This window comes from Xiphias gladius, chromosome 21, assembly GCF_016859285.1.
Source record: "Xiphias gladius isolate SHS-SW01 ecotype Sanya breed wild chromosome 21, ASM1685928v1, whole genome shotgun sequence".
Lineage (NCBI taxonomy): Eukaryota > Metazoa > Chordata > Actinopteri > Istiophoriformes > Xiphiidae > Xiphias > Xiphias gladius.
In genome coordinates, this window is record NC_053420.1 from 12,335,332 (window position 1) to 12,353,048 (window position 17,717).

Genomic DNA, 17,717 nt, shown 5'->3' on the forward strand with positions numbered 1-17,717 from the left:
AACACCTAATATAAGTAACTTTAGCTAGGTTGTGGGTTAGCAAACTGTTGCTGCAGTGGCTGCTGCGCAGCTAACACGCAGAGAGGACAAGATGGTTTCCCATCAGCACACCGGCTGCAGGCGGCGATACTCACCATTCTCCTGCCACTATAGCTAACATCCCACCAGCACCATATCTTGGTAAACTAGAAACTAAGATAAACAAATGTGACACAGGTGCCTGCTTGCTAACTATCCAGTTGGGATTAGCTATCACAGACATTAGCAAACGGGACATAAATACTAACTAATGTCACCCACTTATCAAGCAGAAACAGAATTGCTGCCTATGCCTTTAAATCTGACCCCCCTTCTACTGCTCTATACACTTGCAGCATGTGGGTTAAAATACACACTTTAAATTTTGAAACTATGTTTGCTGGAAATTAGGATAGTTTGTTCCAATTACTGTCCAAGGTAAACACTTTTTGAAAACTAGGACACAAAACAAACTGATTATACAACACAATCTATTTGTTTGGGATGTATTACTAAAAACAAACACATTTTTAAATGAGCAGCTCACTTGTCATTGTTTCAGAAAACACAACATATCTAAATATGTCGAACACCGTATATCTGTCTCCAGAGTGAATGACCTTTGCCATCATTTAGGTGATCCAGTGTAACTTCCTTTATATGTCATAGCTGTGGCCTTATGAGATACGTGTGATATTATGACATACATTACTCAACGTCTATATCAGCCTGAAATCATACGGCAGAGCTTTTCAGGCATGTTTCCATGAAGAAGAATGTTCACAAATACATTTATTTCCACTGGAAGGTCATCTTTAAAAATCCCCTCGGGAAACGTCTTAAGACACATAGAATACTCTGCTTTGAATAATCATTCCTGTCTGATTTGGTTTTTCCACAAAAAAAGTAAAATAACGAATTCTCAAACGTAAATCTATTCCTTCAGAATCTGTAAATATGCAGATAATTTCCATTTCAAAACTGGACACAAGATGTTTTCTACAGTACTTTACTGAAAAGTCCTTTCTCGGTGCAATGGAGGTTTCAACTTTAAGTTCACTCATGTGTAAGTTGTGCACTGGATCATGATTGGCTTCCAATCCAATTGCGATGTCATGTTTGTTCTTCACAATTTAACATGAGAACAGAGAAACTTTCCTCCTTTTGGCAGATGATTGTGAAAACAGTCTTATGGTGTCAAACTCTGCCCATACAGATTGGTCAAACATCAAAGGGAAACAATAAGTAAAAATTAATTGGCTACTTAAAAATCTGCACAAATGTATATTTTGAAGTGCTAAGAAGTGAAGTGGGGTTGGACAGCTGAGGACCTTGCCTGCCCTGGGCCAGGAGCCAAAAGGACAAAGTGCAAAATACCAGCTGAGGAAAGGAGAGGACACCAATTACAAGAGCTGTGACACAGACCTACTTAAACACACCCCAGCAACTCTCCACAATCCAGCCTGAAACAGTGGCTGTCACCCTGTGGACTGACTGAGCCCGAGGCTAGAAGACTGTGTGAGTACAAAACTGACACACTGACAAATGTTTATCATGGATGCAACGTCTGTCTGACACATCTGTGCCAGACATCTGTCACTCTTAGGATTTAAATTCCACAGTTGCTATTATCTGCAAATTTGTAGAAGTTGTGGTTTTGAAAATGACAAAAATACAGTACAGAGTGAACTCAGTGTGACTGATGAATATTCTTATTAAAATGTTTCATATTTGTTCTGTAAATGTAAGGAGCTAAAACGCAAACAGGAAGTAATAAAATAAAATTTGACATAGTCATACAACAATAATGATAGGATAAAGGGCATGTTTTCTGATTTTATGATCCCTTTAAAGCGATGTGTTCTGAGGAAAGGTTGTGATGTAATCAACTGATGTTCGTCAGAAGTATACAGTATGTTAATACAATAATCACTTTGTTCCTCTAATGGATTATAAACCACCGAGCTGAAAAATACTGGGGAGAAATTTGAGAGGTTTCTTTTGAAACGTGACCTCATATATTTGTTTGATTCCCCTTTACAACAAATCATGAAGATGTTTTCAGCAGTCAATCATCAGTTTAACAAAAGATGATAGATACTGGACAATGGCTGCATTAATTGCAATCATTCAATTATAACTACAGTTGACCTGTGACATTAGGACAACATGATGTAATTGTCCTTTTATTTGCTCTTCTTCCTGACAAAAATGGATTCGGAGCTTATACTACAGCTTTACTTTACTTTTCATTTCTCTGGTCACCCATCTGAAATATTAATGCCAGTCTTCATCAACATAATGATGGAGTAACAATCTTCTGTTCGGACGAACTTTTTAAGAAAGTGATACTATCAGGCTATCAGGGATCTAATCTCTACAGTATGTCACAGTTTCTGCAGATGAAAACGCAGGTATCCGTACACACTTTGCATGGAAGAATTAATTCATAATAGCTTTTGGCTGTAAGCAGGCTTAGATAAGTTCCTGCCAAAGCCAGACTGAACTGAACCACTACTACAACGGCTCAAATGTGAAGGTACCTGAACTTATCACACCCCTAATATTAGCTATTACCACACAGGCATCCTCCCGATTGTCCCAATTGAAAACTCAGTTCTAAAATTTGCTGAAAAGGCAGTTTGAAGGAAATATTACTTTTTGCTATTTAAATCAGTGGATTCATTATGATTCCCATCACAGGCAGCATCTACACATCATTTACAACCTGCAATTGCTATTACTTCCATGAGTAAAGGTGAGTGAGGGGAAAGTTAGAGAGAGTGCAAGTGGGAAATCTTAAACATGACCAAGCATGAAGCCTCACCCTCAACTTACCCTCAACATTACTCTACAAAGATTTGTTGCATAAGGGTTGATCTGTTCAAAAACACGTTTTTCTTTCTCTTTCTCTCCGATCACATCAGCCTCAGCCAGATAATGTATAATCTGTGTATCTGTGCAAACCTTAACTGCCTTATTGACATTTCTCCTGAGGAGTGATCAAACAGCATGGATTAGAAGATGAGGTCACTGAGTGTCTTTTACCCCTCCCTAGAAGTCTGTTCAACACAACCTCTCCATCAGCTTCCTGTCTATCTTATCTAGAGTGTGTGAACTTCCACTGGGGACAGGTAGACCGGCTTTATCATTTGTTTACATTGTTTAGGTTAAGCTACAGTGACTGGTGATAACACTCTTAGTATGGAAAACCACTGGAGGTAACCACTGTTCAAAACCCCTGGCATGTATGGCCCTGCATTCAGACCAGGAGTTTGCGCGCTTTGGCGGTGTTGGGATTCACAAGAGTAAGCTCATCTCCTCCACACTGAAGCTCATCAGGAATATTGATTTTTTTTTTTCTAGCATGAGGCAACCTGCCAGCAATGGGCCCATGACCTGATTTAATCCCTCAATCAAACGTCAACAAAAAGTAAATTTGCAGTGCGTCAAATGGGGTAACATACAAGCACCTTTTGCACCTTTGTTCAGTAATGTCACAGCACTTAAAGTTGCCAAAAACACTTGATTTGACATCAGTTATTGCTATTTCAAACAACAGAGAGAGGTGCACCAGAGTATTTCTGTTCAAAGTTATGTAGTATTGATTTACCTCAGATTGTAAACAGGACTTGAGTAATGTACAAATCCAAACTGTTAAGGTCAAAGGATTCACCTAGTGCTCTGACGTTTTTTTTCCCATCCTTACTGGACCGACAAACTACAGGCAAAATGGAGAAAACACAAATCAGACTGTACTCATCGGTCCCGCAGGCTTCAATTGACGTCAAAAACAGAGCTCTTATTTTTTAATGTGGGTGAAACTAACCTGCAACTTTGATATGCACAGGATCCTCCACGTGAGTCCCAGTAGATAGTCCTGTGTGTTGTGGCCCGCTCCAGTGGTTACCGTGATGACTACAGAGGCACCTAATGGACTGTGGCACCGAAACATCAAGGCCAGTCAGTCAGATGAGCTCCCCAGTCATGGTATGGTCAATAATATAGTAATAATAATAATATTTTGTTGTTGTTGTTTTTTTGGTTTTTTTTTGACAAATTGTTTGTGTATTAACTTACAGACTGAAATAATTTTCTCACTTGATATACATGTGTTTTGAAAAGGTTATATCAAGAAAAACAAAAGCCTCTCAAAAATCCACCAGTACTGAAGGATTACATACTTTTTAGTGGGTTTTGGAGATCATTCTTTGTGTTCAACAAACCCATTCAAAGCGCACAAACTAAATTTCTGGGTGGCCAAGTTGAAAATGTGTTTGCTTTACTTCAGCCACTATATCTAGGATTATTGCAGAAATATGAGCAGAGGGTGGGATTCCCATTTATCTTAGTTTTTTTTTTTTTTTTTTTTACTTTTTCCCTTCCAGTTTTGCAGTTCAAATACAGTACAGTATACTGGTACTGACTGATGAACAATTTAAGCAACTTGTGTTCTTCTCTCTGCAGTTGGGAGCCATAATAATGTGCAGGAGGATGATCTGAGACAGTGGGAGAAACATGCACAGGTATCCCGCATTTCCCATCCAATATCTTAACTTGGCCAACAGTCTCTCAGCCATTATGTCTGTCCTCTGTCTTACTACTCTGAAAAGAAAAAATACATATGCTCAGGATGTGCAAAGCAAACTGAATATGTGCAAAGTATGGGATGCTATACATAAAGTACCTTTGTGTACCTTGCTGGTTGAAGGAAATAAACAAAAATTTCTCCTGCGTGTCCTCCTGTAGAAGGTGAAGGTAAAAGTCCTGGAGCAGGTCCACGATCAGCTAAATGATATTCTAGACAAAGCTCTGACTGAGTCCCTACAGCTGTTCACCCACATCCAGCCGAAGGAAAAGACGACAAAAAAGTCCTCATCCAGGTGAGCAGGAGAAGGAGGAGGCAACTCTTAGTAGCACACATGTGATTCCTAATTGGTCTAGGAGATATACTCTATTTATCATCATTAATTGACTGTAAAACATACATGCGCATCAGTTTTGCTTTCTTGCTTTATTTCAGATCTCAGAAAATGGATGATGGCAAAGTGTTTATGGAAAGAGCGTCACTGTTGGAGTAAGTTTGAAAGACTGAGCCCAAAACCCAAAGATAGAACATTTACAATCAAATAAGATAAAGAAAAACAGCAAAAGTTTGGTATTTTTGCTTTAAAAAATTAATTATTATTGAAATATTTAAAGATTAATTTTCTGTTAATGAACTTATTGATCCATTGACACATTGTTAATTCAGATTCTGCTTGTAAAATCATATGAATAAATGAAAGATTGTATATAAAGTAACTGCAAACAACTTCATATACCGTCCTGATGAAGGCAAGATAGAAGAAAAATGTTTATAAAGCAACAACAACAACAACAACAGATCAGTGGTTACAGTGTGTGGTCCACATACACGACTGAGTGTAAAAATCAGTGCATAAAAATACAGCATAAAACTGTTTTTAATGAGATTATTTTGTACTCTCGTCTCTGTGTGTCCTCCTCTTCGTCAGTGAGCTGTTTGAGATCAGTCACATCAGAACCATCTACCACATGTTCATAGCCGTGCTCCTCATCTTCTGCCTGAGCACACTGGCTGTCGACTACATCGACCAGGGCAGGTGTGTGAGATATACTGTGCATGTGTTTGTCTGTGTGGATGCATTTTTAAGACACTGACATTTATTGTTCTGTTTTTATTGTGAGGCACTTTTTAACTGTGTTTTGAAATTATATATAAATAATAAAGTTATTATTTGTATTACTATTAGTATCATTATTAATATTATTATTATCATGGCCCAAATTCTATGACCCTGAACCAAATCTAATGGAGACTCTGGATGGAGAGGCTTTTGAAAAGTTTTTACTCACTTCTTATCGTCTTTTTTCTCCTCATTGTACTCCTCCCTCCTTCTCTCCCTGCCCTCCTGCTCATCTGGTAGTAGAGAGATAGAGCAATCACTCCCTCTGAGAATTTCTGCTGTTGCTCTGGGCAGCACAGTAATGATTTGGTTGCTGTTCGCAGACACGGGACTGTGAGTTTAATTCTTATGTTCCTCACTGGAACAAGTGCCGGCGGGAAACTCCACTGTGTGCAAATTATTTCATACAGCCACCCTCAGTTAACATTGATTTTAATATGGGTAAATTTGATTAAATAAAAAAAATAATAATAATGCACTTGCAAGTGCATGTTGAATTTTAAACAAATCCTTCGACATGCTGCAAAGATCGGGCATATTAAATATATTATTACCATCACCAGAGGGGTCTTTTCAGATGAGAGAAAGTAATGGGAAAAATATTTAAAGTATTTAATGGTGACTGCATGTTTATCTAAGGAATTCATACTTAAATATCATTAAAATGGTCATTCAAAACCTTGTTTAAAACTAAAACAGACCAAAAATGCCCTGCCTTTTTTGTCCCTGGCAACCACTCAGTTTCAGGTTTTTACAGTTATTTGATCGCTACAGTGATCCGCCTTTGGAACTTAAATCAGTATCAGTATTGAAACATCCTTCTGTACTAATGATTTGCTTGTTTTTATGCAATGACTGTTTGTATTTTATTTATGCAATGTACTTCCTACAACACACCACTCTCATTTTTCTCCCAAATGTCAGGTTGGTCTTGGAGTTTGACCTGCTTTTCTTCGCCTTTGGGAAGCTGGGGACAGTCACCTGGGCCTGGGTTCTGATGTTTTTCTACACCCTGCTCGTTCCCTACTACACCCTGGTGTTCTGGGGTTCCTTGTACCACAGCTTCCCCTCCAAGTTGGGGCTGTCTCTGGGGACAGGGCTGATCTTGTCTGCCATACAGACCTTTGTTCTGGGACTGTTCCCGATCTACGTAGTCGTAGACAACCAGCTGCCACCAGCCTCACGGTTCATTGTGATACTGGAGCAGGTCAGTGTGCGTGCATGTTTTAGGAATAAGTCTTTTTTTTTTTCTGTTTGAATAGTTTTTCCTGTCATATTTTTACGAGAACAGGATGCAAAAGTTTTTGACTGCTTGAGGCCATCATCTGTGCAAATGCCACCCACATTAGAGCTTTACTGATACATCAGAATGGCCGATATTATCAGCGGATTTTTGCTCATCACACATATACTATAATGTGTTGGAATACACTGTATGTTGGTTCTTTAAGTCCCATTTGAAGGAACCTTTTTTTTTTTTACTTGACCATATTGGAACCTGCCTTAAAAAATCTAGTATCCAATCCACACCAAACACAGGGGCTATGCACAGGTGAGCTGATTACTATACCTAGTAATCTGTGTGTATGTTTCAGTGAATAGAATAGAACAAAAGGCATGGACAAAAGGCATTAATATGTACTGAGACAACATAAAAAGCACAAAGAACCTAAATAAGGGGGAAATCAATAGTACAGTAACATTGACAAAAGACATAACTAGTTCACACTTGCCCTTTATAAGACTCTTGGCAAACAGTATAGGTGATAATGTAATTTTCTGTGACTCACAGATATAGACAACGCCTTGAAACCTGAAACACTACTTTAGGAGACCAGGGGTTTTTGAGTACAGAGTCACACACTGACTACAGAGCAACAACCTTTAATCTCTCCTGAGTCTCACAATATAAAAATGCTATTTGTTATTTAGATTCATCAAACCAGTGGCAGGATTGGGCATTATTTATTGTACATACTTGATTTAGCAAAGCCAGCGAGCCAGTTCAGGCAGCTGAACTCCAGTGTACCACTACTTTCACACGGCGTACTTCCCTCCCTGCAACATAATGGATGTCCACTCCTCCGAAGACTGCAGGGATGTCTGCTGCTACGTCTGCCCCCGCTTCTGCTGTTCATACAGCAACCGAGGTTGTCAGGTTGTTTAAAGATTTAACGGCTGTTTAGAGTTCAAAATAGCATCGCATTTCTTTTAGTAACTTCTGCAGTATGATTAAGATGATTTTATTGCAATGTGAAGTGCTGCACAGCATAAAAATCCAATAAAAGCTGGCATTTAAATTCTTATTAGGAATTACCTTGCTAGAAAAAACATTATATTCTGTCAAGAAAATTATATTAATCGTGAATTCAAATTATTAATGCAGCCCTGCCATCAACAGGAACATTGCGATAAGAAAATCCTGCTGGCCGGAGATGGGAGCATTCCAACTGGAAAGCCACTAAAAGAGACACAATGCAGATCTCAGTGTTGCCAACGTTTGAACATCACAGACCCATACTCTAATACCTCCTCGTCCTCTTTATTACACCAGCCCCGGTTTCCCAAAACCATCTTAGTACTAAGATCATTTTAGATCCATTCGATGGAGTGAGATAATCCCAAGTGCTTAGTTGCTTTTGGGAAACCCAGTCCTGATCCTCATCTGACCCCGGTCCAGGCAGTCCATTTGTTATTCTGAAGCTGTCCATTTTGATGCATAAATGAATGATTTTATTTCACTAAATTGCCCCAAAAGAGTAAGTGGTTCCTTGCTGTATGCAGATTGATTATGCATCAGTGCGGTTTATGACAGGCTAAAATGATAAATGAGTTCTCCGGCTCAAATAAATCATACATCCTTTGGTCAATGTGTACAATCTCAGAAACAAGAGACTGATGTAGGTTGTTCACTTCAGACACCCTGTCCATACATACAATAAAGACAGACAATGCAGAAGCTATTATTACTGATACATTAAGTCTTATTTCACATTACACCTCTATCAATTTCCCATCAGATTCGATTCCTGATGAAGAGCTACTCCTTCATAAGAGAAACTGCTCCTGTTATAATGAAGAATACACCAAAGGAAGGTACTGTACTGTATTCTACTGATGACAGGTATATTTACTCCGCGGGCAGTATCATTACTCACGGTGACAATATCAGACACCAGAAAAAATGACTAAAACACTAACAATGAATACACCCACTTACAATAAATAACCTCGAGTATGTGTAGCCCCATGAGATTCTATTGTAAAAGTCTGTTAAGGGGAGATAAAGCTTTGAAACATGGAGGTGAAGCAAGTCTCAGGAGATATGTGGTAATAATACTAATAGTAATGAATGTGACCAATTACTGACTGCAGTAAAATGTCCTCCAGCAGAAAACTGTACATAGTCCTGAATAAAACAGCAAAACAGACATAACAAAAGCTTTATAGGAGTGTCCACAGTCTGCTTTGGTTTGAATGAGGTTATGGAGTGAAATTGAAAATAAGCTCCTTGTTAAACACAGATATATAATGTTCATGTGTTCTGCTAAAGGCAATTAACACAAAACATGTTTTACAAGTTTTATACATCATCAGTATTAGAAGGAGGCTTATACTAGACTGAGGTACAGCAAAAGAATTCAGGAAAAGATATTACAAACTTTAAGGCAGGTAATTGGGCAAAATGGCTTAATGATTTTGCAATAAACCCTGCTGTCATTTAATTTCAAAGACAGCCATTTGTCAGGAGGTTCCTACATTAAGGCACAGTAAGGCTGTAGAATTCACAAATGGAAATGTTAATGACTGGTATTATGCCACACAATGAAAGAAGAAGAAATAAATGAGAAGCTTGAGGCTTAAACTCAGACCTCAAATCACCTATTTTTAGCCCTTTTTAAAAAACAATTCAAGGCAACCTGTGACTGGTAAAAGCTATTTCACTGCCAGATTTTAAGACTCAAAGCTGGACCCCTTTATTGGTAGTAATACTTACCAAACTGTGTTTGCTTTTCAGGAGAATGTCCCAGATTCCCAACATTTTCCAGCTATCTGTACTTCCTCTTCTGTCCAACTCTCATCTACAGGGAATCATACCCCCAGTAAGACATACTATATTGTCCCCTTGCCTCTGAACACATTTGCTTTTCCCTTTGTTCTTCCTCATGTAATCATGTAAGTATAAAATGAGAAGTGGATGTCGTATTATCGTTGTACCACAAACTCACAAAATGCTGGAATTCAAAGATAAGTAGTGGTCAGGATTTCTAATTCACTCTAAAACCCATCAGAAGCTATCTCAAAAAACGAAAAACCTACATTAATCTAGGGCTTTTAAAAGCAGAAATGGTCCAAAGCATCCTTTGACAGAAGATGCCGTCACAAGCGACCAAGTTCAACTTAAAATACGATGGCATTTCTAATCCCTAATATGGGCCGAAAAAGTACTTCATGCCAAAAACAACTGTTGTCATCAAGCAAACGTGACATTATGTCATGTAACATACTCTTAAATGTGAATGGACACTATGCACAGTATCACACTAATCATTTCCGAAGCAGTGACATCCTGTTTTTTCTTCCCAGAAATACCCACATAAGATGGAAGTATGTAGGCGTTACTCTCGGCATGGTAAGACTAAACTCTGTGACTGTGTTCAGTACGTCTCTTGTGTTGAGATATTTTCATTTTCATACTTAGATGGAATATGTAATAAGATGTACTAAGAAGACCTTTGCAAGACCGTTATAGCACTGGAATGTAGTGTAATGATGTGAAGTAATCATAAACTACAGGTGCTTCATAGCTTTGATCACTTAGATCTTCAATTTTCTAGGTCTAAAGCGTGCTTTATTTTGTATTTCATTTTCCTAAGTATAACCCTAACTTTTTTATAACTTTATAATTGTCTATTTGTAGATCTTGGGCTGCCTGTTTTACGGCTACTTTATTCTGGTGCGGCTCTGTGTGCCCCTCTTCAGACCCGAGACCAACCAGCCTTTTAGTAAACGGACAATAGTTCTGGCTGTGTTCAACTCAATTTTACCAGGTACTTTATTTTCAGCCCAAAACAAGCATGAGCTGTCCACACACACACACACACACACAGACACTACGAGAATCTTGTTTTTTTGTTTACTGGAAGATTTTCCAGGCAATATCAGATGGAAGTCAACATGCTATAAAATAAAGTTCAAATGTGACTTCATCAGTAACACCACTTCTACTTACAACCTCTACTATCTCTCACTTGTATGATTCAGCAATGGTTAATATATTACTTACAATGTAAATGGAGGAGAGGAGTCTCTGGTTTGTGTGTGAGAGTGATAAGATTAAAGATGCTATTACGCAATCAGATACAAGTAATCAAAGACCGGCATGTTTATTGCCCTCTGTAAGTGAACAGCTTTTTGAGTTAGTGCTGATATAAAAATCAGCAAGTTACAATTATTATGAGAAAGCTGGGAGCAATGCCCTGAATAAAAGCATTCTTCAACCCCCCACCCCCATCCCACCCACCTATGCCCCATCTCCCCCTTCTCTGTCTCTGTGTCTCAGGTATAATGCTGCTTCTGTTGTGTTTCTTCGCCTTCCTGCACTGTTGGCTCAACCTCTTCGGGGAGCTGCTGCGTTTTGCTGACAGAATGTTCTACAAGGTGTGTGGTGTGGTTGCTTTTCTGTGGCATCACTTCTCCTGTGAACACATTTTCAACCAGGCTTGCTTTTTCAGATGGGATTAAATTGATCAATGCAAAGTGAAACTGCAGCAGGGTGACATGATGGTCCCAAAACAGTGTAACTTTTCCACCATTATATTCTGCTGATACAGTTTGCTTGTTTGAACAGGAGACTAAACCATGATTTAGGCTCTGTCTGAAAATGCCTGCTTCCTTTATTGGCCACTACCTCTTTGAGTTTTGTTCTCATGTGACTCTCTACTACGAGTGGGGTGTTCATGCAAGTCTGAAGGTGTGCCTATAGATTATGATTATAATAGTGGGGCTGAGGACCAATTCTAACTTGAGGGTGATGTGGGACGGGGTTTTACAGATTGTAAATTGTTCTAGTGAGAAAAATATACGTGGTGCCTAAAGGGAAGATACAACGTCCACCATGTTTTGTGTGATGCTCATGTATGAAAACATTGAACCGTAACGTCTTGTAAACACAATGATGGTTGAAGTTCTTGGTAAATAAACAGCAGTAAATGCTAACGTTGGCCATGTAGCTATACTAATAACTTTCATATAGCACCTTTAAGTATGGAGCTAGAGCCAGGGGAAAATTAGCTTATGTTAGCTTCGAAACAGCTAGTCTGAATCTCTCCAAAGTACAAGCTGCCCACCCGTAAAACTCACAAATAACATGTCGTAACTTGTTTGTTTCATCCATACACCAACAGTGATCTATAACAATTTGTGGTTTTCGGAAAAGCTAGTGCTGCAACTGCTTCTTGGCAAACAACACCAGGGAGCAGTGATTTTCCCGAATCTCGTCGTCATCTTGAGGTTGCCTGGCCTCCAGTTTACACAGTGAACAGAAAAACTGAGAGTAGCAGAAAATAAGCACATAACTCCCCTTAAAACCGCAAATTGTTGCTTTCACGTTTGGGTTGTGAGTTAAAGAAAAGATATATAACTATTTAATTACTGCGCTTTAGAGGTGCTGGTAGTTGGCTTTTTTAGCTTTGGATAGAGCTAGCGGTTTCCCCTTGCTACCCCACTCTTTATGCTACGCTAAGCTAATCGCTCCATAGTTAACACACAGGCATGAGGGTGCTATCAATCCTCTCATCTCACTCTTTGAAAGAAAGTACATAAGCGTATTTCCAAAAATGTTGGACTAGTCTTTTAAACCAAAAAATTCAGCAATGCCCACCGTGAGACAATGTGGTATGCAATCAAAGTTCGAAATAGAAATTTTTAAAGTTCTCATTTCCTGTGCATTTACAGTATTTGTTTGTGATGATAATGTGGCGACAACTTTTTTCTTGAAATCTGCTCTTGGTGCCCTGTCCCTCTGATGGCATTTTATTGATCTAATTTTGTGCACCTGACACTACTTATCTGTTTAAAAGAGGTTGGACTGTGAGAGTCACTGAGTCTGCACACAGAGGAAGGCAATAGCTGAAACTTTTGTGCTCGTTTTTCGTCTTCATTACAAACAAATGAATACAACAAAATAAAACTGCCATTAGTAAAGCCATATTTTATTTAATTTTTAAGGGTATAACAACAAACAGGTTTGGCTCTTACCAGTGTAACCTAAAAATTCAGTATGAATTATTTGATTGCAGCCGTCCCATTGTTTTTCAAGCCCCAAAATAAAGTGATTTTACTCTACTCTGTTTTCATTTCCATCCACACACACACTGATTTAATTATCTTTTCATTTTCCAGGACTGGTGGAACTCTACATCCTTTGCCAACTATTACCGTACCTGGAATGTAGTGGTCCATGACTGGCTGTATTACTACGGATACAGAGACTTCCTCTGGGTGAGCACCATTACAGAAAACCAAAATTAAATACACTAAGAGTTAACAAATAAATTATAATAAACAAAACATTAATTTCCTAGCCCAATGGGTTTTGTCTGTATTTCCAAAGTGGAATGTCACATGATGAAGTGTGTATAGAAGTTTAACACTAACTGTAATTCTCGTGCCACCCAAATTCACACTGAGCCTGCCTGACCCCTGAACTTTGAGCCAAGCCCTCTCTCTCTGTTCTTTCTCTGATTCCTTCAGCTGTCAAAAAGGAAATTCCGAACAGCTGCCATGCTGTCCGTGTTCATCGTTTCTGCTGTCGCCCATGAGTACGCCTTGGCCATGGGCTTCGGCTTCTTCTACCCCGTCATGTTCTGCCTCTTTGCAGTCTTTGGAGGTGAAGGATATTCTCATTATACAGTAAACAATTTTCACTATGATATATACAGAAATAATTTAGCTCCAGTTCTTTGACCTGGCTGCTGAAAAGAATATGATAACGTCGATGCTTTAAAAAAAGAAAGAAAGAAAGAAAAGAACAAAAGAAAAACTTGTAATTTCCACATAAGTACCGTTGCTGTAGTTAAAACACTGTCTCTGAGTTGACTGTCAATAGCTTGTTAAAAAAATTAGTAAATGTCCCCTTCTTCACTCTGGACTGTGCCTTCAAGACTTCAACATTAAAATTGGTAATTATTCACTCTAACAGACATTTAGAAGCTGTTTTCAGGGGACGACTCATTATATTGAAAGAGAAAGTGCACAGGTTCGTTGTGTCCTTTTCCTCTGGGACTCAATAAGTAGTCATCTGAAACAATGTTTTATTTTTTTTACATTTCATGCTATCAGTCTTTGTCCCTGCTTTTCCTTACTAACGCCGGCACATCTCACAGCCTTAACACAAGGCTGTGAGATGTAAGACAAATGAAGAGTTTCTGTTCGACCACAGATACGCCTTCACAAAAAATCGTTATCAACCACAACAGTCCCTCATGTCCCCTTTTTTTCCAGTGGTGTTCAATTTTACCATGAACGACAAGCGTCAGAGCCCCGTGTTCAACGTCATCATGTGGGCGTGTCTCTTCCTCGGCCAGGGCGTCCAGGTGTGTCTGTACTGCCAGGAGTGGTACGCCCAGATACACTGCCCACGGAAAGAGGTATGTACTCCACTTACAGTACATGCCTACTGTAAGTACTGGAAAGGCCAGAAAGAGCAATGCCGGGATCAGACTCCTTCTTGTTTAAATCATTTCTTCGCATCAGGATGATGTTGATTCTTTTCGTTAAGGATAGCTTTACTTACTATGAAATCAGTCCTTATTAAAAGGTTGTTTTATATCATTTAATGTAGAATTATGCAGAGCACAACCCAGATGGTAAGTTTGAGAAACATGCAATTCTTCTGTAGCTTCTTTGTAGGCTTACACATGTCCAGTGGGGCAATCACTCAGGCCTTCAAAAAGCTTGATAAGTCAGACATCACTATGTTTTTATTTCAACTAAAAAACAGGTTAAAAAAAAACATGCTTTCTGTCAGTTTTTATTAAACTTTAGTTTTTTTGGCTACAACTGTGACACAACAGGAGTTTTTCTGAAATCAAATCAATAAAACCTTTTTTAAAGGGGTTAGTCAGATTCATCTGGTTACTGGTGTCTGTGTGACGTCCAGCACCAAACCACTCAAGTGCAAGTCATGTAATACAGCCTTGGTTGAAATTATTGGCACCCCTGAATCTTAAGTACAGAATTTGGAATATCTTCAGAAATGCAAATTAACCAATTTTGTATAATCAAAATATTTAATAAAATGTTTTAAGTTACTGAACAAAATAAAATAAAAAAAACAAAACTTGCTAAAAAAGTGAAATTATACGAACACAAAATGTACTTATTATGGTGATTGAGGGCATAAACAACTTCCCCACTTGATTGCTTTTAAGTTCAGTGAGAAGCTGCAACAGAGTGGCTGTTCATAAAGTTGTGCCTGACCCAAATTCAACAAAAACCTGTCCTTTAAGTAAAACAAGCTACAGATACAAAAACAGATACCATGTGACTGCATGTCGTTATTTTTAAACGAAACAGCAAGCTGTTTGTTTGCAGTACTTCTCTGCTGCTGGTGAAGAATGAAATGGAGACTTCTGCCGGCCGACAAGGTTTTTATTTTCTTTGCAAAGAAAAGGTCGATCAACAAAATTAAGAAAGACCCCAAGCATGGGGAGAACCAAGCACTTATACCTGAGGAAACACCCCATACCCAAGGGTGTGAAAACACACCCTTGGGTGTGTTCCACATCCGAGGCATCCTGCAGCAACACCTCCTTTTGTCTGTTCAGAGCATACAGCAACCGGAGGATAGACAAAACATGTAGCTTAGCAACCCGTTTCCAGCAAGCGGTCACATTTTCGCACATTTAGACATCTGCTCTTCTGCAAAAGAGAATAGGTGAAGCAGTCAGCAAATTCCCAATATATACAAACATTTGGTTCCTTCATTATTTGTTATAATCCAACAATAATTAAAATATTTTCATAAAATGTCCAAGGTTACTGAGAAAAAAATGCTTTCATATAGTGAAAAAAATGCACACTTGACATAATTATTGGCTCCCTTTTGATTACTTTAAATTAGTTCCTCAAACAAAATAAAAAACAAAAAAGATTCACCTGTGGTTAATTTTCGGTGTTAACATGACCTGAATTAACCAATGAATGATGTTTTAAAAAAAAAAAAAAAATGAAGCCCATAAGGAAAACAACACCCTACCTACAGTAAAAGATGGTGAAGGCTCTGGGGCTGCTTTGCTGCCTCTGGTGCTGGAGGCATTTAATGTATCAAAGGTATGATGAAATCAGAAGATCACCAGGGCATTTCAGAGCGAAAAATGTTACCCAGTGTGAGACAACTAGGTTTGAGGTAAAGGTATTGGGTCTTTCAGCAGGATAACAACCCAAAGCACACATCCAGCAGCACAAAAGAACGGTTGAAAAGGAAAAGATGGACTGTTTTAAACTGGCCAGCAATGAGTCCTGGCCTAAATCCCATTGAAAACCTTTGGAGAAAGCTGAAATCTGCCATTGCAAAAAAAAAAAAAAAAAAACTCCTGCAAACTTAAAAGAACGCATAGCAAGAGTGGCAGAAACTACCAGCAGACAGTTGGAGGAAGCTTCTAGAAAGCTACAAGAAACATTTAGTGGCTGTCATTTTATTAAAATATTTTGATTATACAAAATTGGTTAATTTGCATTTCTGAAGATATTCCAAATTCTGTACTTAAGATTCAGGGGTGCCAATAATTTCAACCAAGGTCGTATTACATGACTAGATTACATGACGTGCACTTGAGTAGTTTGGTGTTGGACGTCACACAGACACCAGTGACCAGATGAATCTGACTAACCCCTTTCGCTGTTTCCTCTTTCTCATCTGTTCTAATCTGGATTTACTCATGAGCCTCTGTTACTCCGGACTACATGCGTAAGTGTAGATAGGCGTACAAGGTGCATAAACTTATTTGTAAAGAGGTAACACACCCAACTTACACACATAAGCCCATGTAGGAGAGCCACATTGTAAAATTCTGACATGTATTAAAGCCCCCCTTCCAACTTCAGGGCGTTTGATGAAGTCGCAGATGTAAAGGATTTGCATGACAGATGGGCACAGATGTACTTAACATACTTCACTATGAACCACTGCATCTCTGTGTATCCCCAGCTAAGGCCTCCTCCACAGCCAGTGGCGTCATTCACACACACAATGGCTTAACACAGATAACTGTTGTCTGAAAATCGAAGTGATGGCTGCAAAATGAGATTATTATATGACAATAAATGGATGTGAAATCATACAAATACAGATAAATGTATAAAAAGATAATCGATTATTAACTAGAAGGAGGAGGCGGAGGAGGAGGAGCACTGTACGAACATTTAGACTAATTCTCCTGCTCTCTCTTATCAGAATAGTTTCTGGGAGCTAGTGACGCCTCGATCCTGGTCCTGCAGCTACCAGAGATGAAGCTGCGCTTCTCCTGGGCTGGCGGGATAGATGATGAAAAGATGGAGGTCTGGAAATCCTTTTGGACTAAACATAGACCAAAGCATAGAAGGAAAACTTTAAACACATGAAAATATACAGAATAAGGTTTTCTGTTTTAAGTGTGTTAAGATTTCTTTGGGTCAAGATGTGACTATCACTGTTATCTTTATTTTGTTATTCAGTAGTGATGTTATCCATATGTGAATTATTTCAACTTTATATTTGTACTGATAGTATTAAATAGTGTTTCATAATTTAAGCTGTTTAAACGTTTCCTGAAAAAATAGTTATGGACTGATTTTTTTATTGAGTGCTGATAGAATAGAATACTGTAAGCAAATTAACTCGTAACATCAATTACGAGTTAATTTGTGAGTTTTTTTTTTTTTTTTTTTACATTTAGACAGAGCCAAACTAGCTGTTTCCCTGTGTTCAGTATTTATGCTAAGCTAGGC

General features: G+C 38.6%; 1 protein-coding gene across 1 annotated transcript; it reads left to right on the forward strand.

The window, feature by feature from the left end:
* Positions 1-1,444: 1,444 nt before the first annotated feature.
* On the forward strand, positions 1,445-17,334 carry soat2 (sterol O-acyltransferase 2). Its single transcript, XM_040158560.1, has 16 exons — positions 1,445-1,536; positions 3,869-4,008; positions 4,486-4,544; positions 4,768-4,901; positions 5,042-5,095; positions 5,535-5,642; positions 6,651-6,933; positions 8,747-8,822; positions 9,745-9,829; positions 10,314-10,359; positions 10,648-10,777; positions 11,290-11,387; positions 13,131-13,229; positions 13,482-13,617; positions 14,232-14,377; positions 17,185-17,334. The coding sequence occupies exons 2-16, from the start codon at positions 3,933-3,935 to the stop codon at positions 17,239-17,241; spliced, it is 1,587 nt and encodes a 528-aa protein (XP_040014494.1). The 5' UTR covers positions 1,445-1,536; positions 3,869-3,932; the 3' UTR covers positions 17,242-17,334.
* The last annotated feature ends 383 nt before the right edge of the window (positions 17,335-17,717 follow it).

Coding starts and splice junctions, on each gene's coding strand:
- soat2 (XM_040158560.1), top strand. CDS start 3,933: ATGACTACAGAGGCACCTAATGGACTGTGGCACCGAAACATCAAGGCC. Junction 8,823..9,744: donor GAAGAATACACCAAAGGAAG/GTACTGTACTGT, acceptor TTTGCTTTTCAG/GAGAATGTCCCAGATTCCCA. Junction 10,778..11,289: donor GTTCAACTCAATTTTACCAG/GTACTTTATTTT, acceptor TCTGTGTCTCAG/GTATAATGCTGCTTCTGTTG.